At 35.6% G+C, this 19,357-nt stretch overlaps 1 protein-coding gene across 2 annotated transcripts in view; it reads right to left on the bottom strand.

Annotated features, from left to right (window-relative positions):
- Positions 1 to 19,357, bottom strand: part of ANO4 (anoctamin 4) — a 229,315-nt gene that overhangs the window by 21,200 nt on the left and 188,758 nt on the right. For both annotated transcript variants that reach the window (XM_029955757.1, XM_029955756.1), the window contains 3 exons: positions 7,670 to 7,822; positions 6,547 to 6,694; positions 464 to 583 (listed from right to left, as the gene is read on the bottom strand). In XM_029955757.1, the coding sequence (XP_029811617.1) occupies positions 464 to 583; positions 6,547 to 6,694; positions 7,670 to 7,822 (421 nt within the window). The remainder of the gene's footprint in view (positions 1 to 463; positions 584 to 6,546; positions 6,695 to 7,669; positions 7,823 to 19,357) is intronic.

A 19,357-nucleotide genomic window follows, 5' to 3' on the forward strand; every position in this document is an offset into this window, starting at 1 on the left:
AAGTTGAAGGAGAGATACATTCTTGGTTGGCAGATATTTTCCTTTCAGCAATTTGAATATATCATGCCACTCCCTTCTGGCCTATAAAGTTTCTACTGAGAAGTCTGATAGTTTTATGTGAGTCCCCCTTATATACAACAAGTTGTTTTTCTTTGCTGCTTTTAATATTCTTGTCTTTAACTTTTGACCTTTTCATTATAATGTCTTGGTGTGGGTCTCTTTGGGTAACTCTTATTTGGCCTCCTGGATCTGGATGTCTGGGTTCCACCCCAGAGATTCTGTTTTAATTTTCTGAGTCACAGCCCTGATCAAGAGGAGTTTTAAAATTCTCCAATGGATGTTAACACATGATCAGGATTGAGAACAACTGCTTTAAACTGCTCAGTCTGAAAGGACTGTCTGAGCAAACCCCCCCACCCCCCCAGGCTGAGCCAGCTCAGGTTAGGCTGAGTGCCATGCTCACCTGCAGAACTTGAGAGGAGTCCCCGAGAACTCACTGCCATCAGACTCAGGCTCGGATCGGTTCTCAAAGTCAGAAATTCGAAACACAGATAAGCTGGCATTCACATAGCCAACCATGCACCTGAAAGAGAAAACAAATGCTATAATCAGCTCTCTGATCACTTCTGTTCGAATTCACTAAAGGCTCTGTTTCCTAGAAGCTCTTGTACTTGTAAATGCCTTTAGCTGGCTCTGCCTTGTCAAAGCACTCAAGTTAGGATACACTGAAAGACCTGTGAAATCAGGAACAAGTTATTCTTTTATTCTAGTTCTTTTTGTTCAGAATCATCATATAGAATACTGCACCAATCAATACCTCAGCAAAATAAGTGAAAAGACAGTATTGAATAATCAGTATAAATTATAGGCAAGTCACTGCTTCTTTCCTTGATGATATAAACACACATGCACACATAAACACATTCCTTTATTAATGAATATCTATATTCCCTCATAATGTCCTGAATGTGACTAGTGGGACTAGCACTCCCAACTCCCATCCCTTGCTACAGTTATGATAGGCTATATTTGGTGTCGTGCCTCTGTTCTATTGAGATTTCCTAGTCATTTCTTTATAAGTAGAAATAGTGCTCATTTTCCAATGACCAACTAAATAGCATCCTTGGGGAAAATGTCCTAATCCCCCCTTCCCCCCCCAATCCAGCTCATTCCCTCCTCTTTATTGTGCTGTACTTCACCATTACCATACAGCTTGTGCTATAGTTGACTGCATACATGTATGTCTTGTTCTTTAGACTGTAGTTGTTTTTGGAGAACAGGTGTCCTAGCTATTTTTGTATCCTAGGACAGTCTTATGTAGTGTAGGAATACAGTAAATACCAAATTCAATTGATTTCACTGGAGTAAAAATAAAGTATCAGAGATTCTACCAAGGTCTTAAGAATGGACCAGGAATAAGATTACTGCCTATATACCCCAGCAATAATAAGCTTCTTGAGGACACAGCTTCCATTCTGTACTGGGAGTCAGTATACCATAATACTAAAAACTAGGGTTAGAGGGTCAAATTATAGCTCTTTTGGTTTCTAGTCATGTAAATTCTGCATTATGTAACTTCTTTAGGCAACCACAGTGCCTACTTAATAGGGTCATTGTGGGGATTAAATGAAATGATGCATCTAAACCAAGTGACAGAGTGCTTAGCATATAGCACGATCTTAATTAAATGTGAGTAGCTATTATGAATTTTTTTTTTACCTTGCAGCAAGTCTACAAATAATTATTAATTTAATGAAAAAAATCATAACTTTCAAATTGTCTTCATTAACTTGTCTGGCATGATTACTCCAAGCTGCTGAACACTGAACCTAAATGATGATACGCACACAGTACTGAGAGCGCATGAGTTCTGTATGTTGTCTTGCTCAAGACAAATCACTGGGGTTTTATCATGGCCTTAAAAAATGAATCAAGCAGAAAGACCCATTTGTCAAGTCACTCATGGATGAAACAAATGGTCAGTGGGTGTGTAATATGACTTCATCCACCTGGCAGGAGGTCTCCCCTATCACGCCTCAGAAGGATAATTTGGAATAATGTCTTTCTCCTCTTTGAACTGCCTAGAACATGACATGAAAGCCAATTAGTGCCTTGATTATTAGGTGTCACAGAGAGGGAGCCAGTTTTTGTGAGCTATAGAATGTAGCAGTCTTCAGGATCTAAACAGAAAAAAAGTTGCTCTGGAAACTGGCAGAAAGCAGATCCAACATTAAAATGAAATATTCACAATCCCTCCTGCACTCTTTCTTATCTCCCAAAGCAGCCCTGCGGCTTTATTAAGATTATGCTGCAACTTGATGGCTGCTCTGTCCAAAAACTCAATTGATAAGAATCTAAGTAAAAACCAGTCTTGAGGACAACACCCTACCTTCAAATTAAAGAGGATATATCTTTGAACTATTTATTAAGCATATTCATGTATTGTGAGTCATAAATCCACATTGAAAATATGCTTTCTTTTGGTTCTGTGCTCCTGGATATAAAGCATCACATATGGATACAGTCCATGTATATATACCTAGTTATCAGCTGTATAAGTCTCCCTTCCATATTCTTTCTGTAATCAGGGAAGTGGAGGGGACTGCTAATACTGAACTGCCTAGGAATTTCTCAAAGTCTTTTCACCATGGTAGAATCTTAGCTATTGTCCACAATAAATACTTGAGGCAGTCACCAATTCAGGGAAATGAGATTTCCCACAGTTCACCGTATGAAGTTCAGCCAATGCATTCAGGTGTCACCTCAGTGACCTACTGTTACAGTAAGGGGGCCACAGGAAGCAACAGATCCCATCTGTCCCTGTTTGCTAGCAGGAGATCTCTATACCCTCACTGTGGCACACTACCAGCTGCCAGTTAGAGAAACGACAAAGCTACACTTGACGATCAGTCGGAAGTAAGGGATACAGAGAAGAAAGTATCAAACACATGAAGGGTTTCTGTGAATATAAAATAATGAAGCTAATTTTCTTAAGGGATTGGTAGATGGCCTCTGAAGGCACTTCCAAGAAAGGAGATTCAGAAAATGTCTTACATAAGGGTAGCATTGTTTGCAGAAGTTACTTGGAAGAGGTATGCATCCTAATTCAAAGACCACATTCATTTAAATGTGAGAATTCTGGTTTTAAAGCCATTCATGACTGTTTCAATCCTTTACTACAAGGAAAAAGATGAACTAGTAGTAATCATTAATAATAAATTTTAAGGGAAAGAACAGAATCAGAAATGGACTTTTGAGTTTGTAGACTCCTGACCAAACTTACGGCAGAGTCTCTTTGGGTTTTGCTATTCACTTGCCTTTGATGTTTTACATATAGTGACACAAATGGCATGGGGATAGGACTCAAATGATGAAAAAGCTAGGAGAAATGAGATCTGATTTATGCATTTAAAGCCAAATGTGCCTTATAGATAAGTTAATGTATGTATAAATTTATCATTTATCTATAGATACTTAGGCTAATTAGATGATGACAGAAGAAAGTGGCTTTCTGACTTACTGCCATAAAAATGCCAGACATCATGAAAAAGGAAGATTCAATCTCTGTACAGTAGGGTTTGTTTTTAAATACAACTTTGCAATTGGTTATGATGTTGATTTACTGGCTTATAATTTGCAAAAATATATTACTAAACTAAGTAATATATTTGTGATTCATTCTGTGACAATTTGAGAATTGTGTCCTTGATCAATTCTCTAGCTCCTTATGATACCACTATTTCTACATGAAACTCAGCTTTGGTTTAGATCACTAAATCAGACCTATACCTCACGGTAGTCCTAAGGCCTGCATATATCTTTAGAGAATGTTCCACAAGTCTAGCCTGATAACAAAGTAATTAGTTATTACATTCAGTGGAGGGGTAGGGGAGTGCAAAATGGTTTTTCATGCTGTCTGAAAAATAATTTTAGTTTCTTGATTGAAATTTAACTCTGACAGAACAATTTTATAGTATACACCTTCAGTACTACTTCATAATCCCTGTCTCCTGATGCATAGCTGGAGGAGATTTTAGTGCTCTGAGCGCTTTTCTAAAAGACTCATATGAAGATATCCTGAAAGAGAAGTGACTTTATTTTGCAAAAAACAATCTAAGCATGGATGTTGGTTCAGGAATCCACCTAGGTAGGCTGCAGTTGGGAGGAATTTAAGAGGAGAGATGAAATACTTGAAACATTCTTGTGTACCCACTGTATGGAGAATATTGCCTCAAATTACAGTCTTCCTTTCATATTCAGATCTGGCAGGAAAAAGAAAATGTCTTCCCCTCTATGCCACTGAAGATGCATTTCCTGAACACTCTTGATAGTAGGGAGAATGTGGTTGAAGGGCACAGCCAGGAACAGTAGAGGCAGCCTGTCATAAGGACAAGGGGCATGTGAACTGAGTGACTCTGGACATATGCATGAAATTATCCTTGGAGAAGCCAGGGAAAGCTGAAAAAATGGTTAGAATTTGGAGAAAGGTAGTTGGTTTGGTTGGAGTACTTTTGATTTAGAGTCAGCTTCCACTGAAAGATGGCATTTATACAGGTGCAGTAAATCATAATAAGAGATTGGACACCACTTCAAAAGCCTGTAACATTCTAAATTTTGACAATGCTGCTCCCCTATAAGTTGAATCATTTCTAAAGCATTTCTAAATTGGAAAAAAAAAAGCTTAAAAGGATAATAGACTAGTTGGTGGGGCAGAAAATAAGATTCATGAAGAAACATACAAATTCAACTATATGAAAACAAGAAAAATGACCAATGGGTTAGAAGAAAGAAGGTAGATCTATAAATATTGAAAGTGGCAGAAGGCTCTTAAAGAGAAAGGTTATATATAAAAAATAGCTCAGGGAGCCCAATAAAACTGAACCAAGGAGGCTATTAGATAAATTTTAAACTCCGTGAACACTGCCTTAAATCTAATAGGCTGTCAACATTCTAAAGCTTTGATTCACTATTAACTGTACATAAATGTTCCCACTTTATTTTTGCATTCCCCCAACCCATGTTTCATTCTGTTTGGAGGTGGGAAAGAAATTAAATAACTATTGGGACTTAACCCCCTGGAGGTTCTCTCCTGTTAGATAAGCTGTTTGACTATTTATTGGCAATGGCCCTGAGGGCTGTTTGGTTCAGGATGAAGAGCACCGTATAAGTCTAGGCTTTGCCTTCATGTGGATTCTAATAGTTACTCTGCCTTGATACTCTTGATTTAACCTCTCAATCTCATTCTGCTCTTCAAAGTGAGGGTAATAATGCATGTCCCACTCTTAGGGTTGTTTTGAGAATCAAATGCAAAACAGATGGGGATGGTGGTTTAAACAAAGGCAAGCTTTTCCAGGCTCAGTCAAGCAGAGAATGTTAGCACAGTTACAATTAGAAAGAATATGTGAGTAATACAGCATAAGTCTTTAAATCTCTTAAAATGGGATGGTATATTCACTTAAAGTTGCTAGATAATTAGTGTCTAATGGCCACATGGTTATTATAGTAAAGAACTTTATAGAAGCTTCTTCAAATAGCTGGATTGTAAACTTTATCACATTTAGCCATCCATGCCTTAGAGCATTTATGTAGGATTAATAATGAAATTGGACCTAGACCAGGGGTGCACGAATTTGGCTGACCTGACTTGGTGGCACTTTAATCCTGTATAGCCACTGTGGTTCAATTATCCCCAAGGAGTAGTTTAGTTCTGACTAGTAAACCCAGAGTCATGGGTGCCTGTGTGAGTAATCATAGCCCATGTGGGATGATTTCTAGGGTACTGAACTGACTCCCAAACATATCCCACTCTGCCCTACAGACATCTAAATCCTACAGTTAGAATTGGATTATTTTTACTCTAGCCAAACAAGTATTTTTCTCCGAAATTTTAACAAGTATGTTAAATTTCCTATCTCATTTTCCAACGGTATAGAAATGAAATCTAGGGGCATACTATAATTTTGCCCTGACCCAGAAATACCCAGATATCCCTGACTTTTGGGAATCACTTAGGTGATGCCACAGAATTGAGTTTGCCTGGGGTAATATATACATTAGGTAGGTAGGTAGCCAGGAAGGATTACTTATTCTACAAATATTTATTATCTATGGGGTACTTACCATGTGGTTTCATATTTCCCATGTAGAATTTGCAGAATTTCCATATGATGATATGTGAGGAATCAGATTATAACTGTCCTCTTAAAATAAAAATGGCGTAACTATTCTATATCATGTGCTAATTTCTTTTGGTCTATGCATATTAGAATACCACACATTTCTGAATTCATAGTGGGCAGGGGTCATGGGTAGGGGAAATGATTAATCGCTGCTCTCATATTCGATTCTACCTAAAGCTTGTCTGACCTATATAGACCCCATCTCTTCAGGATGTGTTTTCTTTGGCTGAAAGCATCATCATAATTTCATCCCCTCTTCCCAACCATTCTAATCCTGGGTTACTTCAATACAGAATCTTCCGAGTGAACTAGCATCACACAGTGCATAGCAAATGGGGATTTCATGATAGTTTTATGACAAACTTACTTTTGTCCAGCTTCTCCTTGACCTGCACAAGGTCCATACTTATAAGCATACACCAAGCGAGGGATAAAGTCAGATGTTATTGCAATGACAAATGCATTTGTAATAACAGAGAGAATGCCAATGCCTTCAAGAATTCCATACCAAATTCCTAATCAAAGAGAAGTGTTATATTAGTTCCAGACACAACAGCAGAGATTATAAATACAAAAACCATTGGGGTAACTGATTTCAATAGTCCTTTTCATGGATCCTTACATCTTCCCAAATACTGACACTTGTAACGAACAGTAAGAATTTGTAGTTGCAAATATCTTGGCACTCAAGGAGTTCCTGTGGAAGTACTAATGTTCATCACTTAACTCAGTCAGGATCAGACTTAAGTCAGAGAGTTCTGGTCAATGATAAGAGCTGATATGCTAGCCAGTAAGACTGGCATTCATATTGTCAAGCCACTACCAGCCTGGGGGTCCTGAAGCGTGCTGACATCTGTGTGGGCCCAGCCCCTGTTACACTGACCCAGGGTAGGTGCTCACTGAATGTGTGTTTGTTTCATATGGAAGTTAAAGAACACTGAGACAAGTACATCCACATTCAATTCTCTTCTGTATACATTGACTGAGTGCCTATTGGCTCTGTACTAAGTGCTGGATGCAGAAATAAAAGATGGTCTCTGACCCCAGGCAGTTCTCAAGAGGCTGCATCTTATTCAACTCAGCTTCTCTCATCAAAGACCAAAGGCCATCTCTGTCTTTAGAAAACCTGAATCATGCTTTCTGTGACTCAGGCAAACATTTGGAGAAGGGCAAAACAAAGTAAAGCAAATGGAAGATTATTTTAAAAAGGATATAAGTGATAGTAAGTCAATATTTTAGATTCCAAGTTCTTAAGATAGAAATAACCAAACTGAGAAACTATTTAAGCACAAATTCTCTAGTATCAGAAATAATAAATTTCCAAAAAGGCAACATTACTTGTCTAATATTATTTAAAGCTAACATAATTATTCTTTTACATGAATTATTAAGCCATCTTACATGGAAATCAGAAGTAAAACTCTAAAGTTGGTGTCTGATCTTATCGACTAGATGATTAATATCTTGGAAAAAATTCAAATCTAACTTACCTATATCTTTGGCCCTTGAAGCTAAAGGTCGTCTCCACTGTGTGACAAATTTGTAAGCATCAAGTCGGATTTCAATTATGTTATTCAGTAAGGCCAGAAGTGGTGCTAGAGGAAAAGCTGCCACAAAGATAGTTGTGAATCCAAACTGAAGAACTAAAGAATACAAAAGGAAAAAAGAACAAAGAGGATTGATTTCTACTACTACATTCAAAAGGATAATAATCTGAATGTGTCCTTGTCGTCACCCATATTTTTCCCAATATAGAAGCACAGGAAACCTCTCTCCCAGAAAGATGGCCAGGACGCTGGAGAAACAGGCACTTCCTGGGCCTGAGAGGAATGACATCCTAAGAGAAATGATCATACCTAGGATCGAGATCTTGTTTTCTAAATACCCTTTTCTAATAAATGGAACAGAGCTCCTTGAAGAGTGTTTGATTCCAGAGCTTTGGCAAGGAAAATACAAGGGGAGTCTAGAATATCTCATGATTTCAGAAAGTCATGAAGTCCTTGAAGTAGAATGGGGAACATATCAGTAGGACACAGGACAGACTTGAAGAAACTACCAATGCCCAAAGCTGGAGCAATATGTGCAAAACAATAGATAATGATAGTATTAAGTTACAATCCAAAGACTATCTAAGTCCGTACTGATATAAATAATTGAATAAATTAGGGAGAAGGGATCACTCCCCCTTATGATAGACTTTTAATTAGTAAATTAGAAAGTAAATGTATAAAATAAGTATGAAAGGAATGATAAAAATGGAAAATCACCATTGGTCAAAAACATCACAGTAGTAATTGTTGCAGGCAAGAACCACCAAAGAATGCTAAAATTAACAGGATTATAGCAAAAAAATACATTTGTATTTCCTTTCATCTTAGTAATTACAAAGGGAAAAATTGTCTTTACAATGGAAAAACCTGGTAGCCGTCACCTTCACCAAGTAAATATTACCAGTAATAAGATATATTGACATCAGATACCACATATGATATACTGAGGTGCATACATCATTTCTGTGGTCTTGCCAAAAAATGGCATAGCCTCAAGCTAATCAGGAGAAAACATCAAATAAACCCAAACTGAAGGACCTTCTACTGAATTCTAAACAAGTATTCTTCAAATGTATCAAGTTCATGAAAAACAAAGAACTGTCACAGATTGGAAGAAACTAATGAGACATAACATCAACATGCAATGTTGGATATTGGATGGATCATGGACAAGAAAAAGACCATGGAAAAACTGGTATTATTAAATAAGGTCTGTGATTAGTTAATAGTGATGTTATAATTTTCTGGTTTCAGTAAGTATACAGGACGTTAACATTAGGGGAAAACAAGGTGAAAAGTATATGGGAACTCTGTATTGTTTTTGCAACTTTGCAAAATAAAATGTCAAAAACAAATCAAAACCAAAAGAAGAAAAAGGAGTCCCTGATGCAAAACAACCAGATGGCATAATTGAAAATTTAAAAATACAACTTATTGGGAACTGGGAATTGCAGAAAAATACTTGGTTAGATGGATGGCTGTATGGTTTGTTTTTGCTTTTTAGACTATGTTAGAAATAACAAAATAAGGACTAACATTTATGTACCATTTGTAAGTAATAGCCACTGTTCTCATTACTTCACATATTTGGTTTTCACAAAAGCCCTATTATATAGGCATATTTATTTTACAGGTGAGGAAACGAGGCACTAAGAGGTCAAGTAACCTGTGTGACCTATAACGAAAAGGCAATTCTAATGTGGATAACATGGTTCCAAAGCCCTGAAGAGTCCATTTATTTCATCTCTCTGACTCTGACACTACCACCTCCAGGGTGTCACCTTTGGTCACATTCATACTCAGTGCCTATCCCACTAGCTTTTCACCCACCAGTAGACTTAGGCATTCCCCTTAGTTTTTCCTTTGGTTTCATCTTTCTCCTGACCTTCCTCCTTCCTTGGGTGAATCCGTCTACTCTCTTGTACTTCATTACTGCCTCTGGTAAGGATCTTCAATTCCCTATCTGTTACCTTAACTCTTCTCAGGGAATTGTCTCCTATTATGCTGCAGAAGCAGCACTCTCCAAATCTGAATTCATTCTTAAACCTCAATCTCATCCTTAAATCTATTACCGCTTTCATGTCCTCCCTCCCGTCAGATTGGTCTTACATAAAATCCAGGTCTCATGTAGTTCAGTTTTCACAACGAGTAACTTCCAAGTCTCCATTCTCCCTACTCGAGTTCATACTCTAATGTTCTAATATTCTGACTGGCTTCCCTGCCTCAGACTTTCACCTCCCTCTACCATCTCACTGCTTTAAAGCCCATAATTAATCCTTTCCCTAGTCCACATGTTTCAGAAGGTTCTCACTGGCTATAGACGAAATCCCAAAATTTCCACTGTGCCTTTGAAAGATCTTCCAAGTTTTGTATCCAAACATATCTCATGCTTAGACATGTTTCCCAAACAATCTTCTACTATAGCGGTACTGGACTTCTAGTTTGAGGGTCATATCATATATTTAGTGTTTTTGTTCATACTCTGGTAAAATTCTATTTTTCAAAGGTAAGCTCAATGTGGCTTCTGTTGGAACATCTCATAATTGTAGTTAATGATTGCTTCCTTAGTAGCTCTTGCAACTCTGCTTACCCTGGAGAACTTGTCTTTGATTTTATGGCTCTTCCCCTGTATGGCACTGAGTTCTGTTTAAGTCTTTGATTCATTTCAAGTTAGTTTTTGTGAGTGGTGTAAGACAGGGGTCAAATTTAACTTTTCTACATGTGTTTATCCAGTTTTTCCAACAGAATTTGTTGAAGAGACTATCCTTTCCCCACTGGGCATTCTTGCCTCCCTTGTTGAATACACCTGTGGGAATTCAATTTTGGGCTTTCTATTCCATTCCACTGGTCTATGTGTTGAATTTTATGCTAGTAATATACTGTCTTTGTTACCGCAGCTTTATAATATTGTTTGAAATCAAGAAGTGTGGTATCTCCAACTTTGTTATTTTTCTCAGGATTGCTTTGGCTATTTGGGGTCTTTTATGGTTCCACACAATTTTTCCCCGTTTCTGTGAAGAATGCCATTGATATTTTAATAGGGATTGAACTGAATCTACAGATGACTTTGGCTAGTATAGACATTTCCTCAACATTAATTCTTTCAATCCATGAACACAGGATGTCTTTTCATTTGTTTGTGTCTTGTTTTTTTTTTTCAGGAAAGTCTTGTAGTTTTCATTGTACAGATCTTTCACTTCCTTGGTTAAATTTATTCCTAGTTACTGATTTTGATGGTATTATAAACAAAGCAGTTTTCTTTATTTCTCTTTCAGATGTTTCATTCTTAGTGTATAGAAATTCAAATGATTTCAGTTGATTGCATATCCTACAACTTTACTGAAATTGTTGATTAGTGCTGACAGGTTTTTGTTTGTTTGGGTTTTTTTTTTTTTTTTGGTTGAGTCTTTGAAACTTCCTATATGCAAAATCATATCATCTGCAAATAGTGACAATTTTATTACTCTTCTGAGCTGGATGCCTTTTCCTTGTTGTGCCTAATTATGCTAGCTAAAACTTCCAGTACTATATTGATTATAAGTAGGGAGAGTGGGCATTCTTATCTTCTTGATCTAAAGAAAAAGCTTTCAATTGTTCTCCACTGAGTATAATATTAGCTGTGGATTTATCATATATGGCTTTTATTATGTTGAGGTATGCTCCTTCTATACCCAATCTGTATTTTATCCAATGTTTATTCTGATGCTATTGAGATAATCATATGATTTTTATCTCTCATTCTATTAATGGATTACAGTTGACTTGCATATTTTCAAACAGCCTGAATCCCAAAGATAAATCCCATGTGGTCATGGTGTTTGAGGTCAAGAACATATTAAAATGATTAGTTTGCTAATATTTTGTTGAGAAATTTTGCATTTATATTCATCCAGGATATTGGTAACCAAACTTGCCCATGAGACTGTCGGAGGAAAGGGCACGACAAGGAAGGACAGGGAGAAGAGCAGGCCCCACATGACGCACCCCAGGCCTGGGGCACTAGCTTTGGGAAGGTGAATCAAATCTATCATTCGGAATAGAAGAAAAGGTGAAGGATTTCCCAAATAAAAGTTATAGGAATTCATCGCCACTAAATCAGTCTTACAAGAAATGTTGAAGGGAACGCTGGGTGGAAAGGAAAAACCATAAGCATGAAGTAAGAAAGCAGGAAGCACAAAAGCAGAAAATTAAGTATATCTATAAAAATCACTCAAGGGATTCACAAAGTAAAAGGATATAAAGCATGACACCACATACCTAAAACATGGGAGACAGGAATAAAAATTACGTGCTTTTAGAATGGGCTCAAACTTAAGTAACCATCAACTTAATATAGACTGCTGTATGCATAAGATGTTATATATAAATCTAGTGGTAACCACAAATCAAAAACTGGTAATAGATACACAAAAAACAAAGAGAAAGAAATCCAAATATATCACTAAAGAAAGCCATCAACCTGTGAGAGAAGAGAGCAAGAGAAGAAAGAACAAAGAACTACAAAAACAACCATAAAACCAGTAATAAAATGGCAATAAGTACATACCTATCAATAATTACTTTGAATGTACATGGAGTAAACCCTCCAATCAAAAAACACAGCGTGACTGGATAAAAAAAAAAAGTAAGACTCATCTAGATGATGCCTACAAAAGAGCTATTTTAGACCAAAAGACACATACAAATTGTAAGTAAAGGGAAAAACATTTATCATGCAAATGGAAGTGAAGAGAAAAGCTAGAGTAACAATATTTACTTCAGATAAAATAGACTTTAAAACAAAGACTGTAACAAAAGACAAAAAAAGAACACTATGTATTTATGAAGGGAACAATCTAATAAGATATAATAATTATAAATATTTATGCACCCAACATGGAAGCACCCTAATACATAAAAAAACCTAATAACAAAGTAATCAATAGAAATACAATAACAGAAAACTTTAACACCCCATTTAAATCAATGGATAGATCTTCCAAACAGAAAATCAACAAGAAAACACTGGCTTTGAATAATACATTGGAACAGATGGATCTAACAGATAGATTCAGAATATTCCATCCTGAAACAGCAGAATACATCTTCTTTTCAAATACACATGGAACATTATCCAGAATAGATCATATTAGGCCAAAACTCAAATCTCAACACATTCAGAAGACTGAAATCATATAATGCCTCTTTCCTGACCACAATTGTATGAAACTAGTAATTAACACAAGAAAAAAATCTGGAAAGGACACAAATATATAGAGGTTAGTAACATGCTACTGAAAAATAAATGAGTCAACCAAGAAATCAAAATGGAACTCAAAGAATACATGGAAACAAATGAAAATAAAAATACAATGGGACTAAATCTTTGGGATGGAGCAAAAGCTGTTCTAAGAGGGAAGATTACAGCAATACAGATCTACATCATGAAGCAATAAAAATCTCAAACAACCTAACCTTATTACCTAAAGGAGCTATAAAAATAAGAACAAACAAAACCCCCAAACCAGTAGAAAGAAAAAAGAAAGACTGCAAAAGAAATAAATGAAATACAAAATTAAAACACATTAGAACAAATCAATGAAACCAGGAAGTGGTTCTTTGAAAAGATCAACATAAACTTTTAGCCAGAGTCATTAAAAAAAAAAATAAAGGACTCATATATACAAAATCAATAAATGAAAAAGAAGAAATAACAACCATCATAGCTATACAAAAGGTTAAAAGAGAACATTATATAAAACTATATGCCAACAAATTGGACCACAGAGAAGAAATGAACAATTTCCTAATATATAATCTCCTAAAACTAGATCAGGAAAAAATAGAAAATTTGAACAGGCTACTGATTCAGTTTCACTTCTGGTAAGCAATCAAAAACTCCCAACAAAAGTCCAAGACAGATAGTCTCACAGATGAATTCTACCAAACATTTAAGGAAGAGTTAATTTCTATTCTTATTAAACTACTCCTAAAAATAGAAGAGGAAGGAAAACTTTCAAATTAATTCTATGAGGTCAGCATTACCCTGATACCAAAACCAGATAAAGATACCACAAAAATAAGAACTATAAGCCAGCATTTCTGATGAACATAAATGCAAAAATCCTCAACAAAGTATTAGCAAATCAAATCCAAGAATACCTTAAAAAATCATTCACCATGATCAAGTGGGATTCCCGTGATAAAAGGGTGTGTTTAATATTCATAAATCAATCAACACAATTCATCATGTTAATAAGAGATAGGGTAAGAACTATATGATCATTTCAAAAGATGCAGAAAAAGTATTCAGCAAAATAAAATATCCATTCATGATAAAAACCCCCAGAAAGTAGGTTTAGAGGGAACATATTTCATCATAATAAAGGCTAAAGGCTATAGGCTATATATGCAAAACCCACAGCATCCCACTTAATGGGGAAAAACAGACCTTTCCTCCTATAATTGAGAACAAGACAAGGATGTCTACTCTCACCACTTTTATTCTTCATAGAACTAGAAGTCCTAGACACAGCAATCAGACAAGAAAAATAAAAGGCATCTAAATTCCTGAGGAAGAAGTAAAACTTTCATTATTTGCAGATGACATGAAACCATATATAGAAAACCCTAAAGACTTTACCAAAAAACTACCAACACTGATAAATGAGCAGCAAAGTTGTGGGCTGTAATATCAAAATACAGAAATCTGTTGTATTTCTATATACTAATAATGAGGTATAGCAGAAAGAGAAATTAGTAAAATAATCTCATTTACAATTGGATCAAAAAATAATAAAATACCTAGGAATAAACTTAACTAAGGACATGAAGAACCTATACTCAGAAAACTATAAAACACTGATTAAAGAAATCAAAGATGATACAAATGGAAATATATTCCATACCCATTGACTGGGAAAATTAATATTGTAAAAATGTCTATAAAGCAATCTACAGATTTAATTAAATCCCTATCAAAATATCAACAGCATCTTTCCTATAACTAAGACAAGTAATCCAAAATTTGAATGGAATCACCAAAGACTCCCAAATAGCTAAAACAATCTTGAAATGGAAAAGCAAAATTGGAGGCACCATAATCCCAGATTTCAAGATAAGCTACAAAGGTAGAATAATCAAACAGTATGGTACTGGCACAAAAATAGACACATATATCTATGAAACACAAAAGAGAGTCCAGATATAAACCCACAGTTATATGGTCAAATAATCTATGACAAAGGAGGTAAGAATAAACAATTGGAGAAAGACCGTCTCTTTGACAAATGTTGCAGGGAAAATTGGAAAGTTACATGGACAAGAATAAAACTGGACCACCTTCTCACTGAATACACAAAAAATAAACTAAAAGTGGATTAAAGACCTATATGTGAGACCTGAAACCATAAAAATAGTATCTTAATAGATACTATCTTATAGAGAAAGCAGTAGAAGCAGTAGATAAAATAGTAGATAAAATAAAATATCTTAGTAGATAAAGTAGACAAAGTTTAATAAGACCACAGAAGATAAAAACAACACAATTAAACAATCTTGACTAATTGACATATGTAGAGCATTATATCCAATAACTGCAGAGCACACTTGAAACACTCACTAAAATAGACAATATACCAGTAAATAATGCAAATCTCAATGTATATGAAACAACTGAAAGAACAGAGAATGTCCTCTGACCACAGTGAAATTAAATTAGTGATCAGTGACTGAGGGAAAACTAGAAAATCCCCAGGTATTTTGATAGTAAGCAACACATTACTAAAAAAATACATTTATCTAAAATGAATGGCAATGGAATATAACAACAATGAGAATAAAACATGTCAAAATTAGTGGGATGCAGCTAAAGACGTATTCATAGAGAAAATTATAGCTTTATGTGCCTATATTGGATACGAATAAAATCTGAAAATCAGTGATTTAAGCTTCCTTCTTAAGCTGGGAAAAGAGAACAAGCTCAAAAAACACATAAGAAAGGAAATAAAGATGAAAGCAGAAATGAATGAAATAGAAGGCAAATGTATAATAGAGAAATAAAATCAACAAAGAACAAGTTGATTTTTTGTTTGTGGAAAAGATTAACAAGTTTCTTGCCGGACTGTTTAAGAGAGAAAAGAGAAGTACAAACTCTAGAATTATAAATGAAAAAGAGAACAATATTACAGGTCTTATATAAAGAGTTAATAAGAGGGTATTTTAAAGAATTTTGTTCCACTAAATCTGAATATTTATATGAAATGGATAAATTTCTTAAAAAACAAGAAACAGGTATCAAAGTATACTAGAAATAGAAAATTGAAATACTCCTATATCTATTAAATAAATTACATCTACAGTTAGAAATCTTCCCACAAAGAAAATTCCAGGTCTACCTAACTTCATTGAGTTCTTCCAAATATACATGTAAGAAATAATAATCTTACATAAGCTGTTTAAGAGAATAGGAAATAAAGGGGAAAATTATCTGAATCAGAGGTCATCAGAACAATGACACAAAACTCTGAAAGAAATATTACAAAAAAGAAAGATTATAGTATATGTTTAATGAACTTATATACAAATATTAGCAAATTAAATAAAAGCAAAGAAGGTATGACCAAGTGAGTATTTTTGCCAGGTCTGCTAGGTGAGTGTAACAACTTTAACAACCAACAAAATCAATCCATGGAATTTGCCACATTAGATTTAGAAAAATAATTTGATAGAATTTAATTATAAGTCATGATAACTCTCAGCAACCTAGGGATATAAGTAAATTTCTTAAACTTGACAAAAGGTTCGTACACGGCAAGGTTGGGGGATAAGTGAGTAGGCAGAGCACAGAGGATTTTTAGGACAGTGAAAATACTTTGTATAATATTGTAAGGATAGATATAGGTCATAATACATCTGTCCAAACCCACTGAATGTAAAACACCAGAGTAAACTATGGACTAGCGTGATTATCAGGTGTTAATGTAGGTTCATCCTGGGTAAAAAATGTGCCATTCTTCTCAATTTTGTGGTGAACCGAAAACTGCTCCAAAACCATAAAGTCTTAAAAAATTGAGACTTCCCACCAACAGTGCAAGAGGGGTCCCTTTTCTCCACATCCTCATCAACGTCTGTTGTTTCCTGAGTTAATTTCAGCCATTCAGACAGGTGTGAGGTCGTAGCTCAACATGGTTTTGACTTGTATTTCCCTGATGATGAGTGATGTTGAGGATCTTTTTATGTATCTGTTAGTCATCTGGATGTCTTCTTTGGAAAAGAGTCTATTCATGATTCATTTCTTCATTAGATTTTTTTTTTTTTGAGTGTTGGTTTTGGTTAATTCTTTAGACTTTTGATACTCACCTTTTATCTGATATGTCATTTGTAAATATCTTCTTCCATTCTTTTGGTTGCCTTTTAGTTTTGCTAATTGCTTCCTTTGTTGTGCAGAAGCGTTTTATCTTGATGAAGTCCTAAGAGTTCATTTTTGCTTTTATTTCCCTTGACTCTGGAGACATGACAAGTAAGAAGCTGCTGCAACAGAGGTGAAAGAGGTTGCTGCCTATCTTCTCCTGTAGGATTTTGATGGTTTCCTGTCTCACATTTAGGTCTTTCATCCATTTTGAGTTTATATTTGTGTATGCTGTAAGAAAGTGGTCCACATTCGTTCTTCTGCATGTTACCATCCAGTTCTTCCAGCACCATGCTAAAGAGACTGTCTTTTTTCCATTGGATACTCTTTGCTGCTTTGTCAAAGATTAGTTGGCCATACATTTGTGGGTCCATTTCTGGGTTCTCTATTCTGTTCCATTGATCTGTGTCTGTTTTTGTGCCAGCACCATACTATCCTGATGATTATAGCTTTGTCACTTAAAGTCCAGAATTGTAATGGTTTCAGCTTTGGATTTCTTTTTCAGGACTGCTTCAGCTCTTTGGGGCCTTTTGTGGTTCCATATAAATTCTAGGCTTGTTTGTTCTAGTTCTGTGAAGAAGCTGGTATCATTTAAAAAAATTTTTTTAAGTTGATTTATTTATTGAAAGAGAGAGAAAGAGAACCAGTGGGGAGGGTCAGAGAGAAGGAGAGACAGAATCCTAAGCAGCCTTTGTGTCATCAGCACACAGCTCCAGCTCCATGTGGGGCTTGAACTCAAAAACCATGAGATCATGACTTGAGCAGAGATTCAGTTGGATGCTCAATGGATTGTGCCACCAGCGGCCCCTGCTGGTGTTTTTTTTTTTTTTTTTTTTTTTTTTTTGATAAGGATCGCATTGAATACAAACTGGTGCAGCCACTTGGGAAAACAGAATGGAGGTTCCTCAAAAAATTAAAAATAGAACTACCCTATAACCCAGCAATTGAACTAAGTACGAATTTATCCAAAGAGTACAAAAATGCTGATTTGAAGGGACACATGCACCCAAATGTTTATAGCAGTGCTATCAACAGCCAAATTATGGAAGGAGCCCAGATGTCCATCAACTGGTGTGTGTGTGTGTGTGTGTGTGTTTGGACACACACAAATGGAATACTACTTGGCAATGAGAAAGAATGAAATATTGCCATTTGCAACAACATGGATGGAACTAGAGGGTATTACGCTATACAAAATAAGTCAGAGAAAAACAGATATATGATTTCACTCATATGTGGAATTTGAGAAACAACAGGTGAATATAAGATAAAATAAAACAGCACTGGATAGCAACATGCAGAAGAAACCTCGACCATTTTATTATACCAGAGGGAAAATAAGATAAAAACAGAAAGGGAGGCAAACCATAAAAGACTCAAATACAGAGAACAAACTGAGGGTTTCTGGAGAGTGAGAGGATGGGGGACATTAAGGAGGGCACTTTTTGGAATGAGCAGTGGTGTCATATATAAGAGAGAATTGCTGGGTCCAACTCCTGAAGCCAAGACTATACTATATGTTAACTAATGTGAACTTAAAATTTAAAAATAGTTTTAAAAAATCAATGAGAAAAAAATTCCAATAGAAAAGTAAACTAAGTGCAGAACTTAAATCTGATTCTAAAAGTTATAGGGAACCAGTTTTAAAGAATAAAGTTGAAATTTTTGTTTACTTTAATATACCAGAAAGGGAGTAAGAAGCCAAGCCACCAACCAGGAAAGGCTATTTGATTTGCAGCATAGATATCTGACAAAGGACCCATATCCAAAATAGGAAAGTAACTTCTACAAATCACTAAGAAAAAGAAACAACAAGATCATAGGTTTGAATGGGAATTCACAAAGTAAGCATAGCCATATAACCATAAGCATATGAAAAAGTGCTCAGCATTACTAGTTGCCATGAAATTTAAAATTAAAACCATGAGATACATATCAACCAGAGAGCTGATACTTACAAGAACTAACAAGTTTTGGGCGCCTGGGTGGCTCAGTCGGTTAAGCGTCTGGCTTTGGCGCAGGTCATGATCTCATGGTTTGTGGGTTCGAGCCCTGCGTCGGGCTCTGTGCTGACAGCTAGCTCAGAGCCTGGAGCCTGCTTCACATTCTGTATCTCCCTCTCTCTCTGACCCTCCCCTATTCCCACTGTCTCTCTCTGTTTCTCAAAAATAAATAAAGAACAAAAAAATTGTTAAAAAAAAAGAACTAACAAGTTTTAGTGAGTATGTGGAATAACTTAT

This window comes from Suricata suricatta, chromosome 10 (genome assembly GCF_006229205.1).
Source record: "Suricata suricatta isolate VVHF042 chromosome 10, meerkat_22Aug2017_6uvM2_HiC, whole genome shotgun sequence".
Classification (NCBI taxonomy): domain Eukaryota; kingdom Metazoa; phylum Chordata; class Mammalia; order Carnivora; family Herpestidae; genus Suricata; species Suricata suricatta.